Source organism: Topomyia yanbarensis, chromosome 3 (genome assembly GCF_030247195.1).
Source record: "Topomyia yanbarensis strain Yona2022 chromosome 3, ASM3024719v1, whole genome shotgun sequence".
NCBI lineage: Eukaryota > Metazoa > Arthropoda > Insecta > Diptera > Culicidae > Topomyia > Topomyia yanbarensis.
Window position 1 is genome coordinate 85,951,072 of NC_080672.1, and position 16,677 is coordinate 85,967,748.

A 16,677-nucleotide genomic window follows, 5' to 3' on the forward strand; every position below is an offset into this window, starting at 1 on the left:
AGCATCATAGCATTTATCTTCAAAAGCTTTTTAGCACGATGTCTATGTTCTGTATAGTGCTAGATTTAATATTTTACATTTTAGGTTCATTGAAGCCTTAAATACTTGTTTACGGCTAGTTATCGATGGAAATGTTAACTTATAGCTTATCTAGAATTTTAAATTAGTGCTTATGGTTACTTGGGTAACGACACAAAACAATCAAAGCAGAGCATTCTGCACCTCTGAACGATCTGCAGGTGTTACAGTAACAGGAATAATACTTCCAACCGCCGGAGGAATTTGGAATTTTTATTTTACCAGTGAGCAGACATATTTCGTTTCGCGAAATAAACACTTCTGCTTGATTGATGGTCTGGAGCATAATCAGCACGCTTGTCTAACATGGTGAAATTGTAGAGTGTAAACATTGGCCATAGTGCTTTGGAACACGACATTTTGCTTCTGCTGTGCAGACAAAGCGATACACGGATTGATATATTTGCTGGTAGCAATGGAGCAGTTTTTAGCTTTTGTTGTAAGCAAAATGAGAAGGTAGCAGATGCAGTTCACAACTTTCGTTTAAAATTATTACATCAAAAATATTATTTCAATTTACATAAGTTTATCTCATATTGAATCCAAGAAAACCGTTTCTAATCGTAGATTTTATGCAGGTTTAAATAATAAAGAATGTGACATGACTAACGTAGGAGCCGGCTTTGATGTGCTGTGAAATTATATAGGACCCGAACCCGACAACAATATAGACACAGAAATAAATGAGAAGACGCAAATTAAACAACTGCGAGTACAGTGGGCAACCGAGTACTGCTGCTGTTGGATGAACTGAACTTAACGTACTATAAAAATACAAAAAAATTAACGATTTTAACCACCTGTTAATTAAGATCAGTCTACCTTCTCTTCTTGCCCAGTGTAGAAACTAAAAATCGTTCCGCTATAGATACACGGCAAAAACTACTGCACACGAATTGTGTTGCTATTGATTTTTGGAATTGTTTTATAACACCAGCTACTCGGGAAGTGAAATAATTACTAAATGTGCAGATTGTGCTCAATCCGAGAGAAGATAACCCTTTATAAGGCTGTGGCAACTATATTGCCACCTTTTCGTTTCGTTCATAACGTAGGAATATGAAGTGAGAAGTGTTCCGATTTTATGAAATCTACTTGTTAGGAGTCTGGCAACTCTTCTTATTACTTTTTATTAAGATACAGTGAAAAATGTCAGATTGGTGAAGAGTAGCGATCTCGATTTTGATAAAAAAAAAACTCGAGACCCTATAAGTTGGTGATGCAAATTTGTAAAAACTTTTTATAATCCGAAAATTTGGCTTAAGAGTGGTAAAAATGGCAAGGAAACAAAATAAAATGAATAAATAAACTCTGTAATCTGTGGTCTCATTTTTCAACTTATCCTCAGAATCCAGGGGTTATTTACAGTTAATCAGGTAATAACCAGTCTTTCTGAATTTCTGATCCAGCTCGATTTGTCTTTATATTTGACCAATCTCGTTGGAAATGCATCAAATATTACGAAGACTGATGTTTTCTAACGGTCAGTAGGTAATATATTTTCAAAACATTGCTTTGGCTTCGCAATACTTTGTAGTTTATTCCGTCTGTTCAAGCAATGAAACTCGTTTTTTTAAACTTGTACGCAAAGTAGACAACTCCCTTAAGAAAATTTGTTTTAACAAATGTCAACTATCAAATCAAGTTTTCATGTTTATACATTTTCATCATACAACAATTTATTAAGGCGAATGATTACAAAGAAACTACTATTGCAAACATAGTGGAATTAAATGGAAGAAAACCTTTGAAACATTACTATTGCTATTTTTTTTATCTTCTATGAATACCGGACGTGTTCGCCAATCTTTCAGGTAAGATCGCGGGCCCCCAAATACGATCCGGGCCCCAGGGCAATTGCCCTGGCTGCCTCCCCCTCTCATCGGGTTTGCTCATGAATAAAATATCACGGTAACGTGACGAGATGTGGGTGTGTGTTAACCATCATAACTCCCACTAGCTGGTAGTGATTTACAGAAAAAAAGATGTTTGCATGTATTTTAACATATCCATGCAAATAACTTGGTTCAAGGATTTAGGTAGGTGTTAGCTCAATTGACTTTCCGATGACCCATTTCGCGTACAGCGCCAGACATGTTCCGAGGTCATCGTTCCATCAATCAGCCCCGCCTCACTGTAATGTTTGTATCAAGTGGATTATAACATTACAATAAGACTTTCGATTCCTTACATGAGGTTAGAAATCGATGCGTATTTAGTGTATTTATTCGAAAAATATACCAGTTTTTCTATTTCCTTCCTCATCTCCTACTTACGCGAGTGACTGATACTTGCTTATCCATTTTTCGTCCCATTTCAAACCTTCTCCAGATATCCTCAAAATCTCCAGCTTCTTTCTCACGCATCAAACAGCCCGAGCAATCCTTTCTCTTTCTCACATTTGCAGGTACAGCGCAATCACTACTTCAGTTTCCGCTGGTTTCTTCAAAACCAGTTCCTGAGGGGTGGGTTGGCCATCGACACCCGTCCATCTCCCTAGAAGCTACCTGTTCCTTTTATTTCGCTGTCGGCTGAGACTGTTGCGACAATCAATCAATCTATCCCGGTCAAACCATTCGGAATTTGATTCGGATTCCTGAATGGAGTCAGTATGGATCCCAGCTCAAACGCAACAACCGATGCTGAAACCGATTGATTCGGAATCGGTTGCTGCATTTGAGCTGGGATGCCTTTCCTTTGTGAAATTTTCTCCTCTATCATCGATCCACCAAAGCGATGAACCTTAAAGTCAGGTTTAGATGGCGCTGCAGGCACTGAATAGAACGAATGGGAGTGTATTTTAGTGGCTAGAATCACAACCGTACTTGGTGAAATAACGAAAAAAAAACTTTTTTGTTAAACTGCTCTATTCTCGCGACATTTTCACCAGCTAATACACAGCTTAATGGTAGACATGACCTAGTGAATGGTTTCGTTTTTCGATAAATTACACTGTATTTCACTCAAAAACTTTAAACAAGTTTGGACAAAAACAAAAAAACCTTCTAGCGACTTGGCAGTGCTGCCACTTTTCCATCACGGTAACGTGACGAGATATCACAAAATTCCCAAATCATGAACTAGGATCATAACAAAAACTAAACATGTTCAGGAAACAAGCACAGTAATCCTACCAAAACATTCGAATTTAACACCATGTAAATATTCGGCGCGAGCTAATTTTTTGAAATTACAAAAAGTTTCTGAATACGAGGTTTATTATTCATTATTTCAGGAACTTGGTCACGATTTTCGTAAATTGTTCAGCACACGAAATCGAATTTATGAACGGATTTTTTCCGTGCAGCCACTGTAAAGTTTCACCCCGACAAAAGTTCGGTTCGAAAGTCGTTACGAAACGCGAAGTGTCAAAAAAGTGAAATTCAAGATAGAACTTAAAATAGAGTGACATCAAGGCCTATATAATGCAGCTAGACATTCTAATATTACAGCATAAATAATTTGGATCTAGGAATGGTTTTTCTGTTGGAATTGCACGAAGCCACCGATAAAATTAATAAATGTACCGATGTAAGCAATAGGCATAGTTACATCTATTGGAGGATTAACATTGATGATTTTCCTTAACCATAAATTGCATCAGCCATTGTAATCATTATAGGGTAAAGTACCTATTTTCACCATACTAAGGAGGGTGCCGCACTAATTCATTAATTACTCGGCCTACAATCAATTGAATGCATGCAAATTGGCATCAACAGCTTTACTTCGTTGTTATGAGCCAAGATAATAGCACAAATGCGCTGCAAACAGTGTAATTCTCGTGTTTGAGCGCATCGAAAACTCGATTCGAATGCCCCTATTGATTCGGTACCATTTAACGCAATACGTTGAACAAAGATGGCAGACGCTGCTCTAACCAACGGCTTCAAATTGTTAGGGTGATAATAGGAACATGGCGCAAACACGCGCATCATACAATATAATTTGGAAATGTGAAGAAATTATGAATCAGACTGAGATTAAAATAATCAAAAGACTTCCGCCAATTTTATTAGGCCTAATATTAATTTTGATATCATATACATTTCGACACATCGTCACTCCAGTGCTATTTTGTTAAATTTGTCTTGTTATTTATGATATTTGAGTTTGGCGAGCCACCGAAATTCCGCAGTGGATTTTGGTGCGACATAGACTATTCAACAATCAACTAAAATTACCCACGTATTGGATGGACTAAGATCTTCGCACAGGGTACTATACGAACGACGATTTATTTGCGCTCTACAAAATTCCACTACATTTCCTACTTCATTGATTGATTGGTCAGTTTATCACAAGGGCTATGTTGAAGTAGGCTTTTCCTGCGTGGATTTCCACTATTACACATGTTATAGGGTGGTGCAATTTTGGATCCATGTCGAACATTCAGTTTGGAGTCCTTAGTATTTAGTGTCATGCAGCGGATTCAATCGAAAATGTAATATTTGTATAATTCAGGTAAAAATAGATTTTTTTAAAGTTCGGTGAATTAAGTCCTAACACAAAACAATTTAATTTATTTTTAGAATTACAATATAAAACATTGTGAAAGATAAGAGCTGTATGACTAAATTCCACTTTAAAAATATTGTAACGTAGTAAAGTAATGCCACGAAACTTCCATTTACACTTTAATAAATTATACTTTACTTCAACCTTTCAGAAAGTTATTGCACAAAACAAGGAACATTGGTGTAATCAATACAATTAACGAAGAAGACTCTACCAATTTTTTTAGAATTTACACAACTGTTATGAAATATATCTTGAACTTAAAGTAATTTTTCGACCGGTGCATTTCGATTTCCTTAGCTACTATTGTAAGTTTTGATCCACCCTAATATGCTAATGTAATGAAATTTTCAACAGGTCGGTAGATAATGGTAGCATCTGCTTCAATGTCTCATTCAACACATCAACTTCTAGCCTCACGTCCGCATAGTCCCGTGATGAAAATATAGTTCCCAGTGCAACGAAGTGAGTGGGATTCAGGTTTTGGTTTCAGTAGAAAGCCGGAGAAATACCGAAACCTCCTACAGTATGGCCACCTTCAATCCAGCTTACGTTCCCGACAGCCCGCAGGATTTCAGTACCGAACAGTATGAAAACCATTTCCACCGGAAGAGACGAAACTCACCAGAAACAGGGTCTACGGACCACTGCACTTCAATGGCTCGGGTGGGAACTAATCCGGAGAAACACATAAAACGTAATCAACGGGACAAATGGGGCAAGGATATTGAATTCCTGCTTTCCTGCATTGCCCTGTCGGTGGGACTGGGTAATGTTTGGCGCTTCCCATTTACGGCGCTGGAAAATGGCGGTGGAGCATTCGTGATCCCCTATCTGATTGTGCTGCTGCTGGTAGGACGACCGATCTATTATCTGGAAATGTTAATCGGACAATTCTCCAGCCGGGGTTGTATCGAGGTGTACGACGCAGCACCGGCCATGCGTGGTATCGGTTATGGTCAGACCTATTCCACGTTTATCGTGATGACCTATTATGCATCGTTGATGGGGCTTACGACGCGGTATCTGATTGCCTCGTTCGGAAATCCACTACCCTGGAGTAAGTGCAAACCAGATTGGAATGCGACCTGTGTGGATTCGAGGATGGCGGTTAGTTTTGCGGAGAACATTACTGCGACCAAAGTGTCCTCAGCGGAACTGTTTTTTGTGTGAGTATTGTTGGCATTGTTTTCGGGATTAATATTTCAAGTAGATTGAACGGAAATGTGAAAAAGTTTTTTGAAAGATATCAGTTCAATTTACTAAAAATCAGTAAATTGTATTGATAGATTTCTTAAGTACTCGAATAAACACTTAGTAATATGAATTTTAATTTTATGGTGCGATGTGGAATTTTTTTAAACATTATTTTTACGCGGAATTTAGCACGAAATTTTGCTTGAAATTTTGCATGGAATCTCGCACGGATTTTCACGCAGAATTTCGCGCAGAATTCGACATTTCGAGCGAAACTATGTGCAGAACCGTTCGAAATTCCGTGCGACATTTCGTGCGAAATTCTGTGCAAAATTCCGTTGGAAATTCCGTGCGACATTTCGTGCGAAATTGTTTGCTGGACCGTTCGAAATTCTGTGCAAAATTCCGTGCGAAATTTCGCGCGAAATTCCATGTGATATTCCATGAGTAATTCCTTGCGAAATTCCGCGCGAGATTCCGTGCGAAATGTCGTGCGAAATTCTCTGCTGAATCGTTCGAAATTCTGTGCGAAATTCCGTGTGGAAATTCGCGTGAAAATTCTGCGAAATCCCGCGCAAAATTCCGCCCGAAATTTCGTGCGGAATTCCGTGCGGAATTCCGCACAAAATTCCGTGCGAAATTCAACACGAAATTCCGCGCATACTCCGTGCGAAATTCCGCGCGAAATTCCGTGCGAAATTCTACGCGAATTTCCGTGCGAAATTCCGCGCGAATTTCTGTGCGAAATTCTGTGCGAAATTCCGTGCGAAATTCCGTGCGAAATCCAGTGCGAAATTCCGTGCGAAATTATGGGCGAAATTCCGTGTAAAATTACGTGCGAAATTCCGTGCGAAATTCCATGCGAAATTCCGTGCGAAATTCGGTTCGAAATTGCGCGCGAAATTCCGTGCCAAATTCCGCGCGAAATTCCGTGCGAAATTCCGTGTGAAATTCAGTGTGAAATTTTGTATGGAATTCAGCGCGAAATGCCGTGCGCAATTCTGCGTTAAATTCCGCGCGAAATCCCGTGCAAAATTCCGTGCGAAATTCCGTGCGAAATTCCGCGCAAAATTCCATGCGAAATTCCGCGCGAAATTCCGTGCGAAACTCCGTGCGAAATTCCGTGCGAAATTACATGCGAAATTCCGTGCGAAATTCCTTGCGAAATTCCGCCCGAAATTCGGTTCAAAACTTCGTGCGAAATTCGCACTGTATTTCGCATGGAATTTCGCACGGAATTGAGCCCGGAGTTTCGCACGGAATTTTGCACGGAATTTTGCACGGAATTTCGCACGGAATTTCGCACGAAATTTCGCACTGAATTTGGCATGGAATTTCGCTCAGAATTTTGCACGGAAATACGCGCAGAATTTTGCACGGAATTTCGCGCAGAATTTCGTGCGAAATTTCGCATGAAACTTCGCACGGAATTCAGCACAGAATTTCGCACGACATTTCGAGCGCAATTTCGCACGGACTTTCGTACGAAATTTTGCACAGAATTTAGCACGGAATTTCGCGCGGAATTTCGAACGGAGCTTCACGCGAAATTTCGCGCGGAATTTCGCACGGGATTTCGCACGGAATTTCGCACGGAATTTCTCACGAAATTTCGCACAGAATTTCGCACGGAATTTCGTACGAAACTTCTATCGGAATTTTGCACGAAATTTCGCACAGAATTTCGCAAGGTTTTTCGCACGAAATTTTGCTCGGAATTTTGCACAAATTTTCGCACTAAATGTCGAACGGTTCAGCGCATAATTTCGCAAGAAATTCCGCACGAAATTTGGCATAAAATTCCGCGCGGAATTTCGCTCGAAATTTTGCACGAAATTTCGCGCGGAATGTCTCACAGAATTTCGCACAGAATTTCGCATGGAATTATGCACGGGATTTCGCACGGAATTTTACACGAAATTTCGATCGCAATTTTGCACGAATTCAGCACAGAATTTCGCACAACATTTCGAACGCAACTTCGCACGGACTTTCGTACGAAATTTCGTACGAAATTTTGCACAGAATTTAGCACGGAATTTCGCGCAGAATTTCGAAAGGAATTCCGCACGGAATGTTACCAAATACATTTAAAACTTTCAATTCAAGTATACTCTACTTACAGAAATGACGTCCTCAAAGAAGTAACTTCCATCGACAACGGTATTGGAAGCCCCGACTGGAAACTTGTACTGTGTCTTCTATTTCCCTGGATCTGCATCTGTTTGACGCTGATGCGAGGTAAAACGAGTTGGAAATTCAAAATATTCACCGTTTTGTCAAATTACACATTCTAGGCATCAAAAGCTCGGGAAAGGCCGCCTACTTTCTGGCAATTTTTCCGTATGTAGTGATGATCTTATTATTAATTCGAGCATGTACTCTGGAAGGGGCCGGTACCGGAATGCTGTACTTTATCAAACCACAGTGGGACCGAATCTTCGAGGCCAAGGTTTGGTACTCGGCCGTCACACAGATGTTCTTCTCGCTGACCGTATGCTTCGGAAACGTCATCATGTACTCGTCGTATAATCGGTTCTCCAATAATGTATACAGGTATTGAATGTTAGTCAAATTCACAAAGTTCATTACATGATGACTTGTTTGTTTGCCAGAGATGTTACGGTCGTTACTATTCTGGACACTGCTACTTCAATGCTATCCGGACTGATAGTTTTCGGTGTCATTGGACATTTAGCTCATGTGATGGGCGTCGACGACATTCGCAGCGTAGTGCGTGGTGGTGCCGGTCTAGCCTTCATAACATATCCCGATGCTATCGCCAAGTTTAGATTTTGGCCGCAGTTCTTTGCGGTAGCCTTCTTCCTGATGCTGTTTGTTTTGGGGATTGGCAGTAATGTAGGAATGGCAACCACCATCATGGCCGTGATTAGGGATCGGTTTCCTCAGTTGAAACCTTCGCTAGTGGCGTTTGTGATAGCGATCGCTGGATTCGGAATTGGCACAATCTACACAACTCCCGGGGGACAATTTCTGCTGGATTTTCTGGATTTCTATGGGGCATCATTCGTTGCCTTGGTGCTGGCCGTATTCGAGATTATCACCTTTTCCTGGATTTATGGAGTTGCTCGAATTTGCAGGGATATTGAGTTCATGCTGGGAATTAAAACCGGGCTGTATTGGAGGATATGTTGGGCGTTTATTACTCCTGTCATGCTGGCCGCTATTCTGATTTACCACATGGCGACCTACACTGCTTTCACCTTCCATGGATACGTTTTTACGGACGGGATGTACGGTAGGCTTAGAATATAGGTAGAGCTGGCTTGGCGAAAATCTGACATTGTTTGAACATGGCGAGTGTTTAAATAGATTTTTTAGATCATTGTATTGTTTAAAGCTATATTCACATTTGCTTGCTTGTGATAATTAGCTCAACACAATAAATGGAGAACAGTCACCCTGGATAGATCTTTGTCAGAAAGCGAATCCGCTACTCACGCAGAATAGATTAAGGCAAATAGTTTTATTTACAATTTTTATTAAATTTTCAGCATTCGGATGGTGCGTTTTCGCTGCTGGTGTGCTTCAGCTTCCGGCTTGGGCAGTTTACACTTTGATGAAGCGGAAAGAGCCGCGATGGCGGGACCAGCTAACAAACTGCTTCAAACCAACCTCCGATTGGGGTCCAGAGGATCCCGAATTGAACATCAAATATCACGAAATGGAGCACAAATATCAACAGACACTGCCCGTTCAACGAAGCATTTTTAGAAAAGCAATCGACAATGTCTTCCATTGATGGATACATGAATTTCCATGGAAACTAATAAGTACAATTTAAAATAGGTATTAGCGGAACATATCGTGTTTAAGTATTTTTGTATTTAAGAAAAAAAAAATGAAAGTAAAATCAATTGAAATGAACGTCGATCAAATCACATTGTTGTGTGTCATCTCAGGGATACTTTAACTGATACAAAACTTAAAGTTGAAGCTAAAGCTACGAATTCCAGAAGTTTTTGGAACAAACTAAACTAGTAATCGAAAGGAAAAGGTTGAAGTCCATTGGAGGGATCATTTGGTTTATTGCATCCATGTGAAAAGTTATAATTTTAAATATTATATAACCGAATCCTAGAATGCCCGGAACCAATCTTTAAATATCCGCATGTGTCCGACATCCAATACATTATTCGTTGTGTCGAGTATTCTGGATAAACATGGTCTTGAGAACCAGGTTCACGAGTCCCCGGAATCGATTTACAAGTGTCTTCATGAGTTCGTATTCGAGTTCGTATTTTCTCGTACTTCAGCACATTTCTCAAATATCATAGATTGTTGATATACCGCATGGCAGGAATACTGAGAAACAGGGCTATAGAGAGAAATTACCGGTCCGAGGAGTCTAGCATAGAGGCCCCTCCATCATTGTAGATTTTTCGACATAGAAACGGTTAAGCTCGAAATCTATTGGAAAAAAATAGTTCTCTACTAATGTGTATCGTGCATAGAAACTTTTGTGGAGAACTATAGCAGAATGCATTTAGTGGTGTTAATTTAAATAGTTTTGTTCATTTCCAAGGATGCTAAGGTCATTTTTTTCCTCGTTTATTCTCTGTCGGTCTCTGTCCGCACTGAGTGCCTATAACCGACACCAGAGAGGTGATTCCACAACTAGATATCAGTCCATGAGCACATGGACCAGGACGAACGGTTTTACTGCCCTTGCGAAAGAAGACGTGAAACATAGTTTTCATCTCACAAAATCACAACGACCACGATTGAACCCAGACCTACTGATAAAAATTTGGTCAAGATAATATTTTTTACACAAAATATTTTTTTGCATAAGTTCAATTGGTATAAAATATAGAAAAATATTCAGCTAAGCTTCCATTCGAGAGTCTTTTAACTACTGCCATCAAATTTTGTACAGTCACCTCGTCCACTTTGTTCGCCACATCCAGTTTTGAACGTCTTCGGGTTCCCCTTGACGATGGACCAATATTCCTCGTTTGGGTCGAGCTCTAGTGTTTTGGGAGGGTTCGTGTCCTTCGGTGCCACCTAAACATGGTTGGCGTCATACCCTTACATACAATTTTTTCGGAATGGCTGGATTCAAAATCCAGCCAAAATAACAGGGACCAAACGTGTTGCTTCATGAAAAGTAGCAGACGTTTTTTCATGCGCTCTTTCACGTAAATTTTCTGGTTGGAGTTCTCGCTTTTCAAACCACAGGTACAGACAGCCTGCCAAAGCAGATAGTTCTGTGCGAACCTCGACAACTTCATACGCGTCAAAATATCGGCCACTTCCGGGAACCCTTCCGGTTGCCATTACGCTGGTGGCAGACGGCGCGCTAGTTGTTCAGATTCAGGCGATACGCGAGCAAAATTTTACTGTGTTGCATATTCGGCAAACAGCCAAATGAGACTTTGTAGATTTTTGAATGTCGTGCAAAGAAATCAAATTTTGATGTTGAGACCTACGAAATTTTTAGTGGCTTTGCAAGGAGCCGATTTATCAATAATTCATATTTATGCAGAATTCGTTAAAAAACAAAAAGAACATTCAATGCAGGAAGCATTTATGAAGAGAAAAAAGTAAGGAATAAGCCAGAAAAAATTACTAAATAGATAAAAATGAGACAAAAATGGGAATGCTGAAAAATGACACCTAAAATAATAGAAAAATTCTAAAATTCGTAAACATATGCAAATAGTAAAAAACCTAACAATATCAAAAACAAAAAACCTGTTTTAATCCACCTAGCGGTGCAATTTGCCTTTCCCATTTCTCCAAACTATGATTTAATAGCTGGTTCGTACAATATAACATTATGGAAATGTCTTTCATTCTTATTACACTTGGTAAGTATATATAAGAGCACCTTTTTGCATTCATCGCGGTGTCGGTTTGAATCGGAGTTTTCTATGTGATCGCACTCCACAACCCGTAACTCCGGAGCCGGAAGTCGGATGGAGATGGAATTTAATATTGGTTTCCGGGGACGCAACACCTTTCATTTGAGACTAAGTTGATTAAATCGGTCTAGCCATTTTCGAGAAACCAATATAACCGTTATTCTGAATTTGGATGCTTCCGGATCCGTCGATGGTGGCCAGTGTGGCCAAAGAGACTTTGAATGACTGTTAGTGACCTAGATCTACAAATTCAACAAATGTGTTTACATTTTGGAAAAAAAAATCACCTTTTTACATTCATCGCAGAATTCGTAGAATCGGGATTTGCTGCATGATCGTACGTATCACCCTGTAATTCAGGAACCAGAGCTCGGATCCACATAAACTTCAACAGCAGCTGATGGACCTTTCATTTAAAATCAAGTTTGTCAAAATCAGGTCAGAAAATTCCGAGAAACCGATGTGGACAAATCAACAAATTTTGTTTTGTAACCATACGTTTAAACTCGTAATCCGGAACAAGATGTCGGTTGAAAATGAAATTCAATAGCAACCTATGGGAATATTATACTTTTCATTTGAATCTTAGTTTGTAAAAATCGGTTCAGCCATCTCCGAGAAACCGATGTGGACATTTTGTTAACAAATCCGCACATACACACATACATACATACATACAAACATACACACAGATATTTTGCGATCTCGGCGAACTGAGTCGAATGTTATATGAGACTCGGCCCTCCGGGCCTCGGTTAAAAAGTCGATTTTTACAGTGATTGCATAGCCTTTCTTTATATGAGAAACGAAAAAAAAAATGTAAAAAACGAAGAAAAAACAGAAAATAGACAAAATTAATAGATTGGAAGAGGTAAATTTTGAAAGCCTGTAAACAATTTGAAAAAATAATAAGATAAAATTTATTGAATAATTAAAACAATTAAATTAAACGGAGGAAATAAAGTGGGAAATAAGACAAAAATTGCAGATATAAAAAATATTGCTATGGTAAAATAGTGAAAAATGAGTATACGGCAAAATGAAAAATAATATATCATAAGCATGAAATATAGCAAAAAGGGCAAAAGGAAGAAAAATCAATGCAACGAAAAATATAAAAACAAAGCTACAAAAATGTAAACAAGTATTGAAATGAACAAAATCGATCCAGACGTAGAAATAACATTAATACAAAATGTTTAAAACATAAAAATTGGTAACAAAAGAAAAAAATGGAAGGAAAGAGAACTGGGAAACAGAAAAACACGAAAAACGTTTGAAATATAAAAATTGGTAACAAAATAAAAAATGGAAAAAAAATGAAAACAGGAAACAGAAATAAATGGGAAAAATTGGATGGAATAGATTGAATAAAAAATAGAAAACAGTGTTCCCAAATTTTATGTAGAAATAGCCCAAAATACACAAAAGTGTAATCAAAGGAAATATTTAAAATCAAAATGGATAAAATGTGGGTAAAAATCAAAATGCTAGAAGAAATGGAAAAAAATAAAAATATTACAATAGAGAATGATAAGAGAAAATTTTAAAAATAAATGGGTTAAATAATAAAATAAAAGTAGAAAACATTTAGAATTAAAGGCAAAAGGACCAAAATAAAACACTGGCAAAAATGTTCAAATGAGAAAATGAATAAAATAAAAAACATGAAATCCAAAATTGTTTTAATGGGTAAAAAAAGAAAATTATAAAGGAAATGGAACATAACAATAAAGAAAAATGGAAGAATATTGAAAAAATCCATGCAAAACAAAAGTATAAAATTAAAAACTGATAAATGGAGAATATAAAATTCACAACTCAACAAAAACTAAAACGAAAGCCACAAAAAATATTTTAAAAGAGAAACCTGAAAGTGAAAAATATGGAAAAAGGGCGGATAGAGAAAGTATTACAGTAGATTTATTGAAAAATGAAAAAAACGAGAAAATAATATAAAATAAAATTTTAATGAAATAAATCAAAATCAAAATATTATGAACAAACGGACACAAAACAAACCAATAAAATGATAGATAAAACGAAAAAAAACACGAAAAGATTAAACCAATTGACAAAAAGGTGCAAAGGAACCCGGAGCTATTCGAACCTACCTTAGCAAATCGCCTTTTTAGGTAGCCAAATGTGAAATAATTTATCGATTAATGGTCCTAATTGTAAGTTTAAACCTCAACTACAATTTGGAACCACAAAAATTAATCTGCTTTTGATTCAAGTGATATTCTAATTGAGATAAACATATATTTGTTTCCAACATGCTGCCATTTCAGAATTTAGACAAGCTATCCTAATTAAATCACACCAACTCTAATTGCATTTTCAAACAATTAATGTTATTGAAATAAATTTGTCAAAATCTTTCCTTCTGTTTAAACCTCGGGCCCCTCTATAACTCCGGGCCCGGGGAGAAACAACCCGCTCCCCTCCCCTCTCGACCCTATTTAGGAATAATTTCTTCTGTCCAGGAAACCGAATTCCGAAATTTTCTGAATCGATCAATAAATCAATAAATAAATAAGTGGTTCAAATATAAAATCAGCATACGTAGAGTAAGTTTGTGAAGAGCAACTTTTGGGAGCCTCTCAGAAAGTGATCAATTGGTGTCACGCTCATGTGAATTCTGGATAAAACTTCAACTCGAATATTTACATAGAGGGCCACCTTGGGGAGTCTTCGGCAAATTGATACAGTTTTACAATCCAAAAAATGTTCTGGAACATTTATATAATAGAAAAAATCTAGAAGAAAACTTATGATGAAGAAACTGTCTTTAAGGGGCCTTTCACAAATAATGTCCCATATCTCAGAAAGATTAAAAGATAGAGAGCCTTCAGGCAAAATATTTGTAACAAGTTTCTCTACTACTTTGCTGAAGTAAGTATTTGTCTATCTGAATTTTTGAAGAAAATAAATTTCGTAACTCACTATTAGGGAGATTAATAATTGATTCAATAAGAGGGAAAGAAGGGAAGTTCTATTCCAAGAAACTATCTCGAAGACATCACATTGCTAAAGCCAATAGTTTTGACGCAATCTAAAAAAAACCCTGTTTTGCTCTTTGGATCCACTGGGCCTTACGAGTCTTAAAAAATCCAACGATCTTACACTTCTATGGGGCACTTTTCCTACAAAGAAGGGTCTGGAAATATTTCGCCATTTTGAAAGGGTATTGATTAGAGTGGCTCGAATATGACAGTTTTCAGCACAGAACTTGTTGAGTTCCTTTTGTGGTCCCAAATGCCTGTGCAAAGTTTGAGAGCGGTCGGTTGCTTCCCGGGTTTGCGCATTGCGTTCAAAGTTTGTATGGGATTTTATATGGGAAAATCAATTATTTTGCATTTACGTTAATAAAGATCGCTATTTCATTCAATATGAAAAATCAGCTTTATAAGCGTTGGTTAACAACATTGTCGAAGACGGTAACTAGCTACGAGTTTTCAAAAAATAGTTGTAACGATTTTAGAACTTATGGTTCAATCCAAATGTAGAAATTCATTATTTCTTCCAACACTGTCAGTATACCGCCGACACTGATACTTTAAATTTAAATAAATGAGAATATAGACTTGATACCTTTGAAATGTTCAGATTTAATTGCTGAATAACATAGACGTAGTCAGAAAATAAAAAGAAGAGGAGGTGTGGCTTGTGTACTCCCCAGTCCTCTTTTTAGATAGTTTATTATAACATAAGGAGCACATTCTCAACGTAGGTTTATACCGTTTAATTAAATATTAATCTTACGTGTTTTAGGGCTACTATTTAAGGGCTCTGCTGTTATCTCATTTAAAATGGTACAACGGCTTATAAGTTTTACATTTTTTAAAACCCTATTTCTTAGCTGTTCAGAGTCAGAATTTAAAAAAAAACCTGTTTTAATCCACCTAGCGGTGCAATTGTGCCTTTCTCATTTCTCTAAACTATGGCACGGAGGCTTTTTATGTTCAACATAATTGTGGAAATGTCCATTACATTCTTAGTACACTTTGCACTTATACACAATGGCATGCCAGCCACGAACTTGATGAGCTACGTGTCGACGGTGAAACACTTGAAACAAAAAAATATCATACTCCATTAGCCTAATCATCATTAGATCAATGTTATCTGCTTGCTAACTCATTTTGTCATGCGGGGCTGGGTATGTGAAGAGGGCGAAAGTCCCATGAACGAACGACTCCCCAGCTTAAATTGGTATGCTTTGTGATACAGTGGTGGTTTAAAGATGATGGGGTTGAAAGGGAGGGGTATGAGGGCTGGATGGGGTGGTGGTCTGAGGGGTGATTTAAGGAGATTTTTAAAGGAGGGGCGCGAACAGTAGAGGGGGGGGGGTGTAACCCCTCTCCGTAAACCGTCAACTACGCCCCTATTAAAATCCAGAAACCCTAAACGAGTCGAAAAAAAAAAATTTGGCCGGGATTAGGTTGACGTTTTTCAGAGTGATTGCATAACCTTTCTATATGAGAAAGGCAAAAATGTGCCAAAATCCAAAAAAGTGAATCGTAGTCAAATTTTTTTTTCGAGTTTGCATCAAATCTCGACGTTTCATGCACCTTGAACACATTTAGCATCAAAAATAAAAATTCTATTTTTAATTTTTCCTATAGTTTATATGAGAAATTTCTGTATGGCCGCACTCTGAAACCCGTAATTCCGGAACCAGAATTCCGATCGATCCAAAATTCAATAGCAGCCGATGGGAAGGTTGCACCTTTCATTTGAGACTAAGTTTGGGCAAATCGGTCCAGCCATCTCTGAGAAAAATGAGTGACATTATTTGACACATACGCACATACATACACACACATACACACACATACACACACACATACACACACACATACACACACACATACATACATACACACACACATACAGACTTTTTCCGATCTCGACGAACTGAGTCGAATGGGATATGACACTCGGCCCTCCGGGCCGGGATTAGGTTGACATTTTTCAGAGTGATTGCATAACC

The 16,677-nt window shown here is 38.1% G+C and overlaps 1 protein-coding gene across 16 annotated transcripts in view; it reads left to right on the top strand.

Moving 5' to 3' along the window:
• LOC131688048 (sodium-dependent nutrient amino acid transporter 1-like) overlaps window positions 1-15,772 on the top strand; it is a 68,697-nt gene extending 52,925 nt beyond the window's left edge. For 15 of the 16 annotated variants that reach the window (XM_058972190.1, XM_058972191.1, XM_058972176.1 and 12 more), the window contains 5 exons: window positions 4,954-5,765; window positions 7,919-8,034; window positions 8,091-8,349; window positions 8,409-9,052; window positions 9,309-15,772. In XM_058972190.1, the coding sequence (XP_058828173.1) occupies window positions 5,125-5,765; window positions 7,919-8,034; window positions 8,091-8,349; window positions 8,409-9,052; window positions 9,309-9,556 (1,908 nt within the window). In that variant the 5' untranslated portion in view covers window positions 4,954-5,124 and the 3' untranslated portion in view covers window positions 9,557-15,772. Of the gene's footprint in view, window positions 1-4,303; window positions 4,543-4,953; window positions 5,766-7,918; window positions 8,035-8,090; window positions 8,350-8,408; window positions 9,053-9,308 lie in introns of those variants that run through there. The other variant, XM_058972188.1, reaches the window with a different exon arrangement.
• Window positions 15,773-16,677: the final 905 nt, after the last annotated feature.